General features: G+C 46.1%; 1 protein-coding gene across 1 annotated transcript in view; it reads left to right on the top strand.

The window, feature by feature from the left end:
• The first annotated feature begins 1126 nt into the window (after positions 1-1126).
• The window catches only part of WDR59 (WD repeat domain 59), a 44930-nt gene continuing 31821 nt past the window's right edge, over positions 1127-14235 (top strand). The window contains exons 1-8 of the mRNA XM_009704013.1: positions 1127-1173; positions 3096-3231; positions 6742-6827; positions 7748-7828; positions 9794-9831; positions 11833-11921; positions 12405-12521; positions 13528-13605. Coding sequence (XP_009702315.1) covers positions 1133-1173; positions 3096-3231; positions 6742-6827; positions 7748-7828; positions 9794-9831; positions 11833-11921; positions 12405-12521; positions 13528-13605 — 666 coding nt within the window. The 5' untranslated portion in view covers positions 1127-1132. The remainder of the gene's footprint in view (positions 1174-3095; positions 3232-6741; positions 6828-7747; positions 7829-9793; positions 9832-11832; positions 11922-12404; positions 12522-13527; positions 13606-14235) is intronic.

Genomic DNA, 14235 nt, shown 5'->3' with positions numbered 1-14235 from the left:
GCAGGCTTTTGTAGCTCTTTGCTTTGTGGACTCTTGGTCTTTAGTGAAGAATGAGCCTATGATGCTGTTTTTCCCTTAGTTGGGGTACTTGCAAGTAGGGGATGGGGCCCTGCTTGAAAAAAACAGGTTTCTGTGATGGTTATTCTGTCAAACCTGATTGAAATGAAGTGAGATTGTCATATTGTCTGTCTGGTTTTAGTGATGCTTATAAGTAGTAGCTGTGGGACATCCTGAAGTCTTGTTACATCCACAGTGAGAGTACTTAGCAGAATCCTGAACAGCAACAGAGACATCCTGAGCCTTCAGAGAGGTAGCTTTGACAGCAGGCAGTTAGAAGACTATGGGGCATATTCTGGTTTTGTACTGTGAACGCTAAGAACTGCATTGAAGTCCTATCTGTGTTTATGGGCTGAACTGTTCAGCTTTCCAAGTAAAGTTTTCCTTTATTCTCTTGGCAATTAAACAGGGTGATTGGCCAATTCCGTTCTGAATGAAAAGAGGGGGAGACAATATTCAAACAGTTGTGTGGGTTTTTTTTTATTAATTCTTACGGCATTTAAGTTATCTCTTGGACTTCTTTACAGGGATGTGAGAGTAAATTCTGATGCCTCTTAGCCATCTCTCATTTTTGGAGACCAGCCATGTACAAATGGTTGCACTTCTATCTCCCAATACGCATATAATTAAATCTGGCCCTGCAATGGGAGAGAGAGAGACTGAGAAAGCTCCCAAGCAGGAGCAGAGGCTGATTAATACGGATTATTAGAGATTGCTGATTGAAAGGCTGCAGCTGTGATTGCCATAGTGGGGAGAAGGGAGCAAGGTCTCAGGGCTTGTAATGGTGTCTGCCAGGTCTTGTCTTCACTTTACTCTAACAAAGATGTATTCTGTGTGCTACCCTGCATCCCAAAATCAACCGCTATGCCCTGTCACCCATCTGTGCTTCTTTAAGGGGATGTTACTTCTGCCATCCCTGACAGATCTCAGCCTTGACTCTTACCATAGCAGTTTATACCTTAAAGATGAGCTGGCAGGTTTTCCTGAACTCCTCGCCAAAGCTGTGTGTTTGACTGAGAAGCCTGACAGGTATAATTTAATTTTGTTCTCTGTTTCTCTTTAACAGGCGACTGCGATGTCAGTGGATTGCCTAGGACAGCGTGCAGTACTGTCGGGGTGAGTGTGACAGTCCCCATTAGAAATGTGTGACAGTCATTTCCACAAGCCAAATCAGCAACCTTCAGGCTGACCTCAATTGAAGGGCTGAGGTATTGTTTCAGAAAGGTGCAGCTGAATTTTGTTCAAGGATGAAAAGGATTCTGGCTCACATTTCTGATGGGATACAGAGTGAAAAGCCAGCAACACAGCACGATAAAATGTTGTCGTGGCTTTCCTGATACATGTGTCACCAAATCCACTTGTGGGAGGTGGAGCACAATGAAGTACTGTTCGGATTCTACTTGAGATAAAGATTAAATCATTTCCTTAAGACAAGATTTGCCCTAAATATTCCCATGGTGTACTTGGGTGGAGGAGCCAAGCTCCCTGACCTGCTTCTCTGCTGGTGTGGTGTGGTGACACCCAACAAGGGCGGTAGGTGCCATAGACTCCAAGCTACCAGAACTCCCAGGAGGGCTTGGCATTACATATCCCCCTCCAGGGCAAGTCTTCAAACAGCCTGCTCAGCTGCCACCTTTCAGTACCAACAGCTATTCCTGTCCCCCTGTCAGTGACACAATTACCACCCCAATTAGGATGTTTGCTTCAAATTCAGGATTGTGTGGGTGCAGCTGACCTTTGGTCAGTCTTAGAGAAACAGGGTCCTTTGAAACAACTCAGAGGCCTCCTCGTTTCCATGTAAAGCCTTCGTCCAGCAGCCCTGCGCAGGAATAACCAGCTTGGCAGCTGGTTTGGGTCTAACTTGATGCCTCTTCCTCCTTACACTTGCCCAGTTTTGCAGTTTGCTTATTTGGGCCAACAGCAAGCTGGGGACGGCCTATCTGCAATTCAGTATCGGGTCTGCAGCCCTCTGCTTTTCAAACTTCTGCATGCTCGGCATGGATTTGCCTCCTTTCTTTTAAAACTCTGTGAGAGCCTCAGAGGGCTCAGCATCTTTGCTCTTTAAGAGTAGGGAGGCCTGAGGGCTTTGGTCTGGGAAGGCAGCAAAGATGTTCTTTATGTTCCTTCTCTTGGGAAAATTCACAGTGCTCAGAGCAGCTGTATGCTTGCTACGCAGCTGACATATGTGATGCTGGTGTGGTTAATTATGGCTCAATATGTTTTGGTGCTGGTCTTCCATTAGAGCTCAGCTGGGTCACAATTATTTCTGGGCGGTTTGTCTTGCTTGTAAGATGAATCACACTGTGGAAGGAATGATACCTTGCCTAGCTTTGTGGGGAGTTGGCCATATCCAGCAGAACGGATGAGCTCAGGTTTAGCATCATGCAAATATATATACCTGCTGCATATAGGGTTAGCTCAGGTAAGTAATATAACCGGATCAGTGGAGTGCTGTGTCCACCCATGTTAATAAGCTGCTGCAGCTGAGCTCACTCTGTGCAGGTGTACTGGTACTGTCTGTGGAACTAAGCCCCCCAAACTGTGATGTGGAGAGACATAGGCACCTTCGAATCATCTTATGTTTGTCAAGGCTCATTAACTCTTGCTCAGAGCAACCTCTCCAGACTGAAGCTGGCTCATGTGAAGCTATTGCGTTGCACTGCCAGCCGTGCACCACCTCGGCTCTGCTGCTGCAGCATTAGGCCAGCAAAGCGTATTTGGATGTGTTTGCACCATTTCCCAGCAATTCCTTTTGTATCCTAGTTATCTGGTGTTTTCTGTGGTCTGAGCTCTCTGTTACATTTGCAGATCCTGTTTAATTTCAGTGTGTCTTTTCTTTTTTTTTTTCTTTTTTTAATGCAGCCCTTTTTGAAGTATGTGATCAAATGTGGCATTCTCAGGAATACTATTTTCATCTGTCTTGTCAAGTGCTTCTCTTCTTTGGTCTTCTAGGCGCTAGACTGTGAGCTCCATCTGAGATTGGGGGTTTGAGATCAGTCCTGTGCGATACAACCCCTTTGTGTCTGTGTGTCTTGCAGCCGCCGTTTCCTCTACATCGTCAACCTGGATGCACCAAATGAGGGTCATCGAAAGATTTCCCGACAGAGCAAGTGGGACATTGGGGCAGTGCAGTGGAATCCGCACGACAGCTATGCGTACTACTTTGCAGCTTCGGTAAGTTCTTTCATTTAAAAGCTGTAACTCATAGTCTTCCCTGGTCTTTCATGGGTGGACTTCCGCAGACTTGGAAGGCTGAATGGTGCTGGCACAGGCATGCTTCTGCAAGTCACGTTGTGAGATCAAGGCCTAACTCTGATTTATTGCCAGTGAAATGTTTTAGCTTGTTGGCTCTCAGTTATTGGTCGGTCAGTGTTGAATCTAGTTTTGCTTGCTTGTCTTTTTATGAAACACCTTGCCAAATAAATTGAGCATCCAAATGGTCCTTTTCTGGAAGGGAGGGGGGATGTGCTCTCTTTCTAGCTTCCATTCTCTTACGTGATTTGTACACTTACTGAATTTCTTGCTCTGTGCTGTTTTGGTTTCACCTCCCTGCCTTCCTGGTGGGATGTGGTGCACCAGGCAGTCTGTAAATAGCACAAGTCAATACTGGCTCACTGCTTTAACAGCCTAGGTTTGCAGATAGGCAGGGACCGAGTCAGCGAGGAGTCTTATTCCATGTGTGGAGAAGTAAATAGTCTGGTCTGAAGAAGCAGTAGTGGCCATGTGAGATTTGAGTGCAGTTTTTAGCTCTGATCTTTACTAGATCTATCATGCTCTGTAGCTTGTTCACCCAGAGCCCTGGGCTTCTGCAAGTGTCAGTCGTAGCCATCAACCCTAGCACTGCAGCAGCCGGCCAGCCAGGTGCAGCCTGTTCTTATGGCGAAGTGCTTTTGCTGCCGTGTTGCATCTGCTTTTATGGCCCAAGAGTCCTGGAATTGCTGGGAGTGGAGAGGTTTCATCTATTTTTTTTTTTGAGAAAACACTTAGCTGAAGGTGGTTTCCTGGGGTTTTTGTTCCTTTTGCTTCCTGGCCTGGCTACAATTGAAATTAAAGATGATCTTAAAAGCAGACTGGTGTTTTCAGTTAGGAGGTTTTGCTTGTTTACTCTTTGACGTTCCCCAGCCTGTCTTCTCCCAGCTCTCGCTCGTGATGACACCTTAAAGGTGCCTTCAGCAACTGTCTGCTTCTGAGTGGAGAGTTAAACTTGCAAAAAAAGTGTCCTTCAGTGCCACTTCTATATACAGTCTGTGAAAATCAAAACCAAATACGGAAACGTGCTGTGCAGGCTGTGAGTAGAGCTGGAAAGCTTCTTTTTAAACACACTCTGAAGGCATTATCCAGTGATCAGTTAATGCTGATCTGAGCAGGACTGTGCTGCAAAGGGAAGCTGTGACAGTCTCACCCATCTGAGCACTCCTGTCCTAGGAACCCATCTTGTTCCAGGCTGAAACTAGGTGTAGCTGGCATCAAACCTTGCTGCTCCCGTTTATAAACAAAGATGCTAAGATGCTCTGGTGATTTAGATGTAGTTGCTGACACACATAGGTGAGGAAGATGAAATCGGGTAGCTTTTTGGGTTTGGGTCAGAAACACCTCCTTTCTGGAAATCTTAAAAGTTGGCTGGCGGTTTGGTGCTGATGCATTACAGTCCTGTCCTAGGACTGGAATTTAGCCTGTCTAGTTTAGAAGTGGAAAGCAGACTTACACCATGTGCTCAGGTCTGTGTCCCCCAGATTAGGTCTGGAGGCAGTGTGGATGAGTTTGAGTGCCATACCTAAGGGAGCAAAGATGCATTGGGAAGGCTAAATCAGCTTGGATTCAGCACTGTGAAGATGTGACTTGCTACTTCTGGACTCAAACTGACTGTCAGTCCCCCATCAGCTCACTGTTGAGGTTGTCATATGTTCAGGTACACCACGCAAGTGTTGTAGACAACCCTGAGGGTCCTATCCCTCTGCATCCCTGCGGATGGAAAGGGAGTGTTTTTTACACAACCATCCCGTTTGCCAACAGCTTCACCCGCTTTGCAGTGCTGTTAATTGGAAGTGGTGCGGGCGGAGAAGTCTGTCCTTGTGTTTGGATAAGGGCTGCTTTTTTTTTTTTTAGCTTCTTTCCAGAAGAGCTGAAACATCCTCTTGCTGAGCTTGGCTGTGCCCGCCCTCTGGCTCAAGCACATTTCTGAGGACTCCTAAGCTGTTGTTTCAGAAATGCCATTGTTTTCAATCCTAGATCTTTGTTACTGCTTTTGTGTGGTCACAAATGCTTGAACAAGAGGGTGATGAAATTGTTGGAAGTGTATACTGATACTTATCGCGAGAAGCACACTTGTTAGAAAATGTTCCCGATGGGAGGAGCTGTCATTCCCCCACACCTGGTGCTAGGGCAAAACTTTCCATGTGAGATGCCCCACTAACAGTCTGGGAAACTTCTGGTGATCCTTATCTTGTAGCATCAACTCTGGAGTCCTGGATAAATCCTGTTGGGTAATTTCACTCTACCCTCTTAAATCCTTCTGTCAATGAGAAACATGCAAGGAGTTTTCCTCGCCCCAAGCTCTTGTGCAGCTCTGCTGTGAGTTATTAGAGAAATGCCATATATTATTGCTGAGCTGGGAGGAGACCTTCCATTTCAGGGAAGGCTGTAGTGTTTTATCTATCTGCAAGTTCGAATTCATGTGAAGCAGCTTCAGAGTAGAAAAAAAAAACGCCACACCACCGCAAAAATGTAAGAAAAGTCTCTTCTCTGTTATCTTTTCCCTCATCTACCTGTAAGTCTGAAAACATGGGGGTAACAAAGATCATATTTTGAAGTCGTGTAATTTCTGTTTCTGCAAAATCAAAATGACTTGCCAGTCATGGTCCAAGACCACTGAGCTTGGTGCTATACATGCACCCAAAAAGGCAGTTCCTTCCCCAGAAAGATTAGAGTCGGCTTGGGCTGAAGTGAATCTTGATTGAGGCAGAACATGAACTTAAAGCGCAATAACTAGTTTCAAGTAACTTTGTGTGTGGCTGCATTTGGGGGGAGGATTTTTTCCTGGAATGAGTGAAGGAGCCCTAAATAGTGTTGTCATTGATTTATCTGGTTTGGTCCTGTGGTTTACAGTTAGTGATAAGCACTTAAGGCTGCTTTTTTTTTTTTTTCCTGGACTGGCAAGGATGGAAGTACCCTTGAGGAGGTGACTTTGAAGCCATTAGAATGTGTTGTTCGTGTTTGGCAATGGCCCTGTTTATCGCAGAAGGAAATTGAGGGAGAGTTGAGGAGAACCAGTGGTGGTCCATCATCCCCCTCACTGAAAACTCCAGTTGTGAATCTGAACAGACTGGTAGGGTATTCCTGCAGAGAGAATTTGGCTGCCTGTTGCCTGCAGTTACAGCATGTTGTTAGGAAAGAAAAGCTCTGAGAACATAATTTCGCGGAAACGTTTTGCAGTGTGACTTTTTTCCTCCCGTTCTTGTTTATCTCCAATTTTAAGTGGGTGTAATTAAAGCCTAAGCTTTTGAGAGTCCTTGCAGCCTGTGGGTTCATCTTTGCTCTCCAGCTTTGGGCAAGGACTTTGCTAATCACAGTGTGACTCATTGGTAACTGAGGTTGTTCAAAGTGAAGGGCACCTGATCCTGACACATGGGTTCCTGTCCTACCTTGTTTGCCTGACACTATCTCCTTTCTTCCATCTAATTTCAGAGCAATCAGCGAGTTGACCTGTATAAGTGGAAGGAAGGTAATGGTGAAGTTTGCACATCGCTGCAAGGACACACACGTGTGATCAGGTGAGGAGCAAGCGATGCTGCGGACTGCTGGGTGGAAAATGATGGGTTGTTTCGCAGAAGGTGAATGTTTTGGTCCTGGTCCTGCTCAGGCTCTGCTCTGAGCCTGTTTTTACTTACTTTTCTGGACTGTACTCCCTGCTGCTCTGTCCTGCCATCCCATTTGGAGACGATGTCGAATGTGAAGCTGCTCAGTCTCTCCTGGCTCCCCCAGTACATCAGCTTAGGCTTTGATGGCTCAAGTCTTGTTGCCTTAGGCTGCTGTCCTTGTAATGAACAGCAACTATCATCTGGGAAGCAGGTAACAACATGTTTATTAAATTGAATCCCAGCCATGTTTCTGTGTGATTAATTAAAGCAGGTAATCCCAAAGATCAAGTTCACGGCAAGTTACGGTGGTACAGGGGAGATTTCTGCCTCTGGTTTTAGGAGAGCCCTTTAGTGCTGGGCTGGAAATGCAGGTGAAGCACTGTTTTTACTTCAGCTTCTGGCTTTGGAAAGTATTCGCAGTCCTTGAAATGGCAGTTGTTTGGGCTGACTGGAAGCTATTTGTGTCCCAGGTGCACTTGGTGAGCCCAACAGGAAGGCATCCCAGAGTGAGGGGTTGATGCCAAGAATTTGTGGTAACTGGGAGCTCACAGAAACAGTGTCCCTTTTTCTGTGGAGGAAAGAGCACACACACGATAGCTGTAAAGTTCAGGGCTAGGAGGATGCCTCACTGGAATTTAATTAGAAACATTTCATTGCTTCTTGGAATTTACCTAGAGAAATGATTAAGATCTTGCTTTTTACTTAAAAAGTTTCAGTAGATGTGATGGAGCGGCCATGAATTTGTTGGAGAAATGTACTGGGGTGCTTGTGAGAAGTTGATGCAAACTGTCTGTGCTTTTCTTTGCTGACCTACTATGATTTTGCATTTGCAGTGACTTGGACTGGGCGGTGTTTGAGCCAGACCTGCTGGTCACCAGTTCTGTTGACACATACATCTACATCTGGGACATCAAGTAAGAATCAGTATGTTTCTGTACTGCAGGGAAATCATTGGACTCCTTTCCGTAATCAGCAGCTTGCAGGGCAAAGCACGCACTGATGGGTGCTGCTTTTTAGCTCTGCTTGCAGGGGCTTCATCTACTTCCCGTAATCTCAAAGACAGCGTCTGTTTCCCTATTTTCAAGCCAGTTCAGAGTCAATGAAGGGCAGCAGAGTGGTACAGTTAAGCCCACAGTCATGCTCCTGTTTTGAAAAAATATCGACTGACTTCGCTCCCTACCCACTTCAGATCTTTCCTCGGGAGCTTTTCCTGGAGCCCAAGGGTGTTCCTCAACCGATTGGGTTTGTTTAGCTGAGTGAATGAGCACCATTTCATGATCCTGCAGCCATTTTCCACTAAATTCAGTGATTGTTACTGGCGCGTTCTCAGTGGTAGGAAGACTGGCAGTGGTATTCAGGAACGTTTTCCCATTTGTGCCTTCCCTTGATTCCTGGTACTTTCTATGATGAGTAATTGCAGAGTAACAGATATTTCCAAATATATATCCAAAACCCACCAATATGAAACCCCCATATTTTACACCTGAGAAGCAAGGAGCTGACGCTGGGACTGCTGGGTTCTCTTGCTGGCTGTACAGCAACTCTTTATGACCCCCGGCAAGTCACTTTGTTCCTCTCTGCCTCCCTTGCTCAGTTATAACAGGAGGATAATTATATAACCCCACTGCACCAGCCTACCCTGAGGCTTGTTTAGCTCCTATGAAGCACTTAAGTCCTTGGTTAAATGGTGCTTGAGAATGGCAATATATTATTAATGTGTAATTAAAAGACATAGAGAGACAATAACTTCTGGTTGTGTTTTCCTGTGATACTATCTTAGCGCCAAGCAAAAAATGGAGTTCTCTGAAGGTTGTTATCGGAAGCCCTGCTTTAACTCAATTGTGCTTTTCCATCATTTTGTGTTTGTGTCTATCACTCGTCCAGAAGTGCTTGCTTAGGCAGTCTCTGACTAGCCTCTACATCCCACTTGTGCTAGTAAGGTCTCTGAGCTTGCTGGGGCAGTGAGGTCCTGTGGCTGCTGGCCTCCAGCAAATGAATACCCTGCTGAAGCAGCTGTCTCTAACGACACCCTAGAGAGGTAGCCCTGTGGTAAGGGCAGCTGCAAATTCCCCACTTTAATTTTTCATACAAAATAACTTTTTGATTAGGTAGAAATTCATAGAGGGAGAGGTGCAGACTATTCCAGAAAATGTTCTGCTTTTCAGCAAACAAAAAGCTGAAGACAGTGTTCCTTATTTTCACTGGCATTTTTCCTGAAAGGGCAGGTGAATTCCTGAGGAGCAAGGTCAAGGAATGAATTATTGCCTTGATCCTTGTCCTGGCTGCTAGGAGTTGTCATGATGCCACACTGGCTTCTGCCACCACAGAATTTGGTCTGTAGAGTCTGCACACAGATGGACTTATTTCCTACTAATTTTGTTGTTATATGCCAGACATGAAGTCTTTGCTCTGAAGTCACTGCTCCATCTGCCTTGAATCAGGGTCTGCAAAGGCTTGACAAACACATCAGTGGCTTTTGTCAAGTTTTTCCACAGCTCTGTTTGTTCCTTTTAATCCTCCAGGGAAAGGCTGTTTTGTTGCTTCCTGCAGCAACACTTTTTGAGCCCACTTCCCTTGCCTGCCCAGTTGCAACATGCCACACTTTGCACGTGTTTCTCCTCCCTCTAGTCCCCTCCAACTCAATCCCATGTCCTAAACTTGCTGCTCTCTGTGGTGGCAAGACAGGATGGCTGTTGTCCTCCAATTGGTCACCCCTTTCTTTATTCCATTTAATGTTGGTATATTTTGGTAAGCAGAAGGCACATTAGCTCCCAAGAAGCAGCAATAAAATTAGTTCTGGAATAGCAGGGAGCTCACTGGGGAGGCTGAACCTGCTGGGCTGTGCTGTGGGTACTCACATTAGTTATGTTGTGTTTCAGAGACACCAGGAAGCCTACAGTCTCGCTCTCTGCGGTCGGTAAGTATGACGTATATGTGTGATGTAGGCATTAAACAAGCCTGTTGTTGTATGCCCCTGCTGTTATTCCTCCCTCCCTTCACGCTTCAAGGCTGAACATGGCAGAGTACAGAAGTGCCACGGTGTGCGATTGTCCTGTGGAGGAGCTGCCTGAGAGGCTCTGGTTCGCAACTCCTTTTAGAGGAGCAGAATTCAGGAGGGATGTGGAGCCCTTGGAGGTTCCCAGGCCTGGAGGGCAGTGGCGGTACTTGAACTGGCTGTCCTGAAATTGGTGGACAGTCACATGGCATTTGTGCCTTTTAGACATAGCTTCTTCCCTCCTTAACCACCCTGCTGCACTGCTTGTCCTGTGTTGCCTGTCTGTAATTTCTCTATGTCCTTTTATGTTTGATTAAATCAGGTGACAAACTAAATCACACCCCAGGCAGTGGTGTTGAGTGCTGCCGACTGCTCCCTTACTCACTGAGGGGCTGGGTACATTAACCAGCTGTACCTGCTTCCCTGAGGCACCTTCAACAGGCAGGAATCTGCGATGGTGACACGAAAGTGTTTTCTTTGGGCTGTGCTTGCTCTGGAAAGGCACTTGTCATGGCTGTTGGCAATCTGACTGTCCACCCGCCTGTAATACTGCCTGCTGGCAGGTGCTGTGTGTCAGTCCTTGCCGGCTGCGTGTTGGAACTGGGGGAAGTACAGATGATGAGCAAAATGTCCTTTTCCTGAGTTACCGTCCCCAGTATTACAGCAATCCTCGCAGCGTGTATCTCTTATGCTCTGCTGCTTAGATCTCTGTAGGCTACACATCGGCAGTGGCTCCCCCTTCCCTCCCAGCCAGCAAACCGCTCTATCACAGCGTGCAAAAACCTTACTGAATCAGAGGGAAGCAGCGTTTGGTTCTGGTGCCTGGGGTGAGGTTTCCCAGGTCAGTTGAGCCAGCCCAACAGCTGGCTCCCTAGAAAGCTTCCTTCCTCCCATGCCCGATTCTGTTTAGTGCTGGTCCAGACGTTTGTCTGGACGTTTGTCAAATCCATCAACTGGCACCCTATTTGCAGCTTTTTTTCCCCTGGACTAGCCTTTTGCCAGGTTGTCAAGATGAATCTGCTCATTGTGCAGCAGGAGGTGGGTAATGAAGATGGGGAATAGCAGCAGGCTGAGATCTGTTTAGTTTTCTCATGGACCTCACCTTTCTGATAGCTTAAAATGTTTTGAAAATACTGGCAGAATAAAGGTGAACACAACATGTATTTCTCTTACAATATCTGAACAATCCACATCAACTGAAGCTGTGTTTTGCTTCTTATTATATTTCTTTGATTTTATTAGATTATTCTGATTGTAAGCCCTTGACTGAGTCCCTTGTGATATCAGATATAATTATATCTGGACCATCATCGAGTTTCTTTCCAATGCCATTGATATCTTTGACTTCTGTCATGTATTTTGGCAGTTGGGCCTTCTGGTCCACCCACTGAATCTTCCTCCAGCTGGCCAGACGCAAGGTCCACCTGCACTGCAGCCTTCTCCTACACCTGGATTTTAATAGTAGATCAATAACACTGGTTCTTTGTATAGTATCAGTTAGTATAGAGGATGTTGGGGAGACAAATGAATCAATCCTTAGGCACCTGGAAGTAACGTGAATGAAAACAGAAGGGGTTTGGGAGGGAGGTGATAAACCTGCAGTTCTTGTCTGGAGGAAGTTGCTCCATCTGAACTAACGGACATGAATATTTTAATCAGGTACAACCCATGGCTAGAAATTGTGATGATCTCTAGGCACGTAACTGGAACGCTCTTGCTTTGTGGTCCTGAGGACACAAACGCTACACTGAGGAATCAGAAGTTAATCTATTTTCATGCCATCCTTCATGCTGGCTTCTGGAATATCCTTCCTCTGAACTGCATTTCGTGTGCTAAGAAGAGCAGCTCTAAGCCCAGGTCAAGGGTCTACTGTGCCATTTACTTTTTAATTGCTTGTTTTGACCTGCTTTGTTTGTGCTGCAGCTGGAGCTTCCCAGGTGAAATGGAACAAGAAAAATGCCAACTGCTTAGCAACAAGCCACGATGGGGATGTCCGAATCTGGGACAAAAGAGTAAGCTGAGGGTTTTGTGAGCAGTCTGTGCATATTCTCACCATAGAATCATGGAGCGGTTTGGTTGGAAGGGACCTTAAAGATACCACTTACCCAATATAGATAAATACTGAGAAAAATGTACCACTTTATCCCAAATCTCTGTTGTGGGTTGATTTAAACTAGAGGGAATTGGGAGCCCATGAGCCATGTAGATAGCCTCCTTCCCCAGAAACTGTGCCTGTTAACATTTTGCTTTTGATCTCTTAGTACTTAACTGTTTTACTGACTGTAAAGTATCATTCAGGGCTGCACTTGGTGGCTGGAATTTACCACACCTTCACAGGACCTTTTCTTCAACTACTTTTGCTGAGCTATTTGCCTTTCCACAGCAGGAGGGTGTTCTACCTCTCTTGCCCTTGTTAAAGTGTCTGTTTTTATGGCAAAGAACTAGACGAAATTTCAGTAGTCCTGTGCTGAGAAGGCAAATGTCTCTTCTTGCAGAAACCCAGCACTGCAGTAGAGTACTTGGCAGCTCATCTCTCTAAAATCCACGGCCTGGATTGGCATCCTGACAACGAGTATACGCTGGCCACTTCCAGCCAGGACAACTCTGTCAGGGTAAGTGTTGCTTCTGGGACTCCTGCTGGGGAAATGTCGGGATGGTGGAGCAGATCCCCTTCTACTACTGCTGAAGTCTTGCGGAGTGCTTGCCATTGGCAAAATCTCAATCTTTATTTTTCGGTTTCTGGCCACCTGTGTGTGTTGAACCAGGGATGTGCTTACAGAAGAGACAGAGAAGTTGTTGCAGGATGGGTGCACATACGTTTGCCACATCTCTGTGGTGATTTGGGCAGTACTGAAGCTGAAAATGACCACCTCTGCCTGTTTCTTGCCAGAAGGGAGCTGGCCACACATGCCAGAAAAGCCTTCTCCCCAAAATGCAGTGTTGCCAGCCTCAGGCTGATTACAGCAACCTGGGGGGAGACATACTCCAGCCCCAAACTCACGTCGAACTGGGTTATCAATAAGAGACTGCCTGCAAGCATTGCTATGCAGGGCCTTTTTCTTGCAGGGGGGGAATAGTGTGCTTTGTATGTCAGCCAAATGGAGTTCATTCACATTTAGCTAAGCTCTGAGGCGAATGCAATTGATGTGTATTCTAGCAAAGCAAAAGGTTAGATTCTTCATTACAAAATTAGCAGTAACAGCAGGGTGGGCCTGCCTCCAGTCTGGACTGGGACATTGGCTGGGAGCCTGCAGGGTACCTTGTAGCTCTGAAAGCCCAAGCAGGCTGCCTGTCTCCCTGCTCTAATTACTCGAGCTATGATCACTGTGAATATGACCCCAAGTCACTTGTTGTCTAAGGGATGCTGCCAGATGCTGATAGCTTGATATTTGTCCTTTGGGGCCATCTCTGCTGTTAATGAATGGAATTACTAATGATGCTGTGGGCACCCTGGTATGTTTTTCGCTCTGTTATATCTGCAAGCCACATGGAAAACTGCAGCCTGAAAGTATAGCCAGCTGACTCCTGCCTTTGCTTGTCTTTCTGGGTTTTTGTTCTGGTTTTTTTGGTTGTTTTTTTGTTGTTTTTTTGTTGTTGTTGTTGTTGTTTTTTTTTAAGTTTTGGGATTACCGTCAGCCTCGGAAGTACCTCAATATCCTTCCCTGTCAGGTTCCCGTCTGGAAGGCGAGATACACGGTGAGTGAGAAACTCCCACCAGCCCCGCTTGTGCTCTGAGAACAAGTGCACAAAGGAACATGAAATAAAGAAGAACTGCTGAAGGGCTTCTCACCAGTTCTACTGCTGAACAATATTAAGTTAATCTTTTAAAAGTCCCTCTTGGTGCTTAAAAGGCTTAGAAAAGCAACATCTACAATGGGGGGGCACTTAAGAGAAGGAATGACAAGCAGTGTGAGATCCCAGTCTTGGCCATCAACCTCCTGGGGAGTTAAAACCCAGGTGCCGATGGTTGGCTCTGGGAGCAGGAGGCTCAGGAAGTGGCTGCTGCTCTCACTGTCGTGTTTTTCCACTCGGCTTCAGTATTTGTACATGTTGCACAGAGCAGTGCAGCGGTCTTCTTCCTTCTGAGTGCTTCCTCTGCTCCCAAGGTTTTCAAGTGTGCCACAGTGGGCTCTTAGAGCGTATCAAATCCAAGAACTATTGCCTTTTATAGAGCAAGCACCCAGCCGTGTGAAACTAAGGCTTTTAACATCAGTCATATCTGTTCTCTTCCCCAGACATTTGAATGTGGTCTGAAACCAGTGCTGTGCCTTGAATCTTTGATCCCCTTTCGCTGTCCCAGTGGAGTGTGTAGGACTGGGTTCCAGT

Source organism: Cariama cristata, unplaced genomic scaffold (assembly GCF_000690535.1).
Source record: "Cariama cristata isolate BGI_N322 unplaced genomic scaffold, ASM69053v1 scaffold20847, whole genome shotgun sequence".
Classification (NCBI taxonomy): Eukaryota; Metazoa; Chordata; class Aves; order Cariamiformes; family Cariamidae; genus Cariama; species Cariama cristata.
This window is presented reverse-complemented; position numbering and strand designations above follow the sequence as displayed.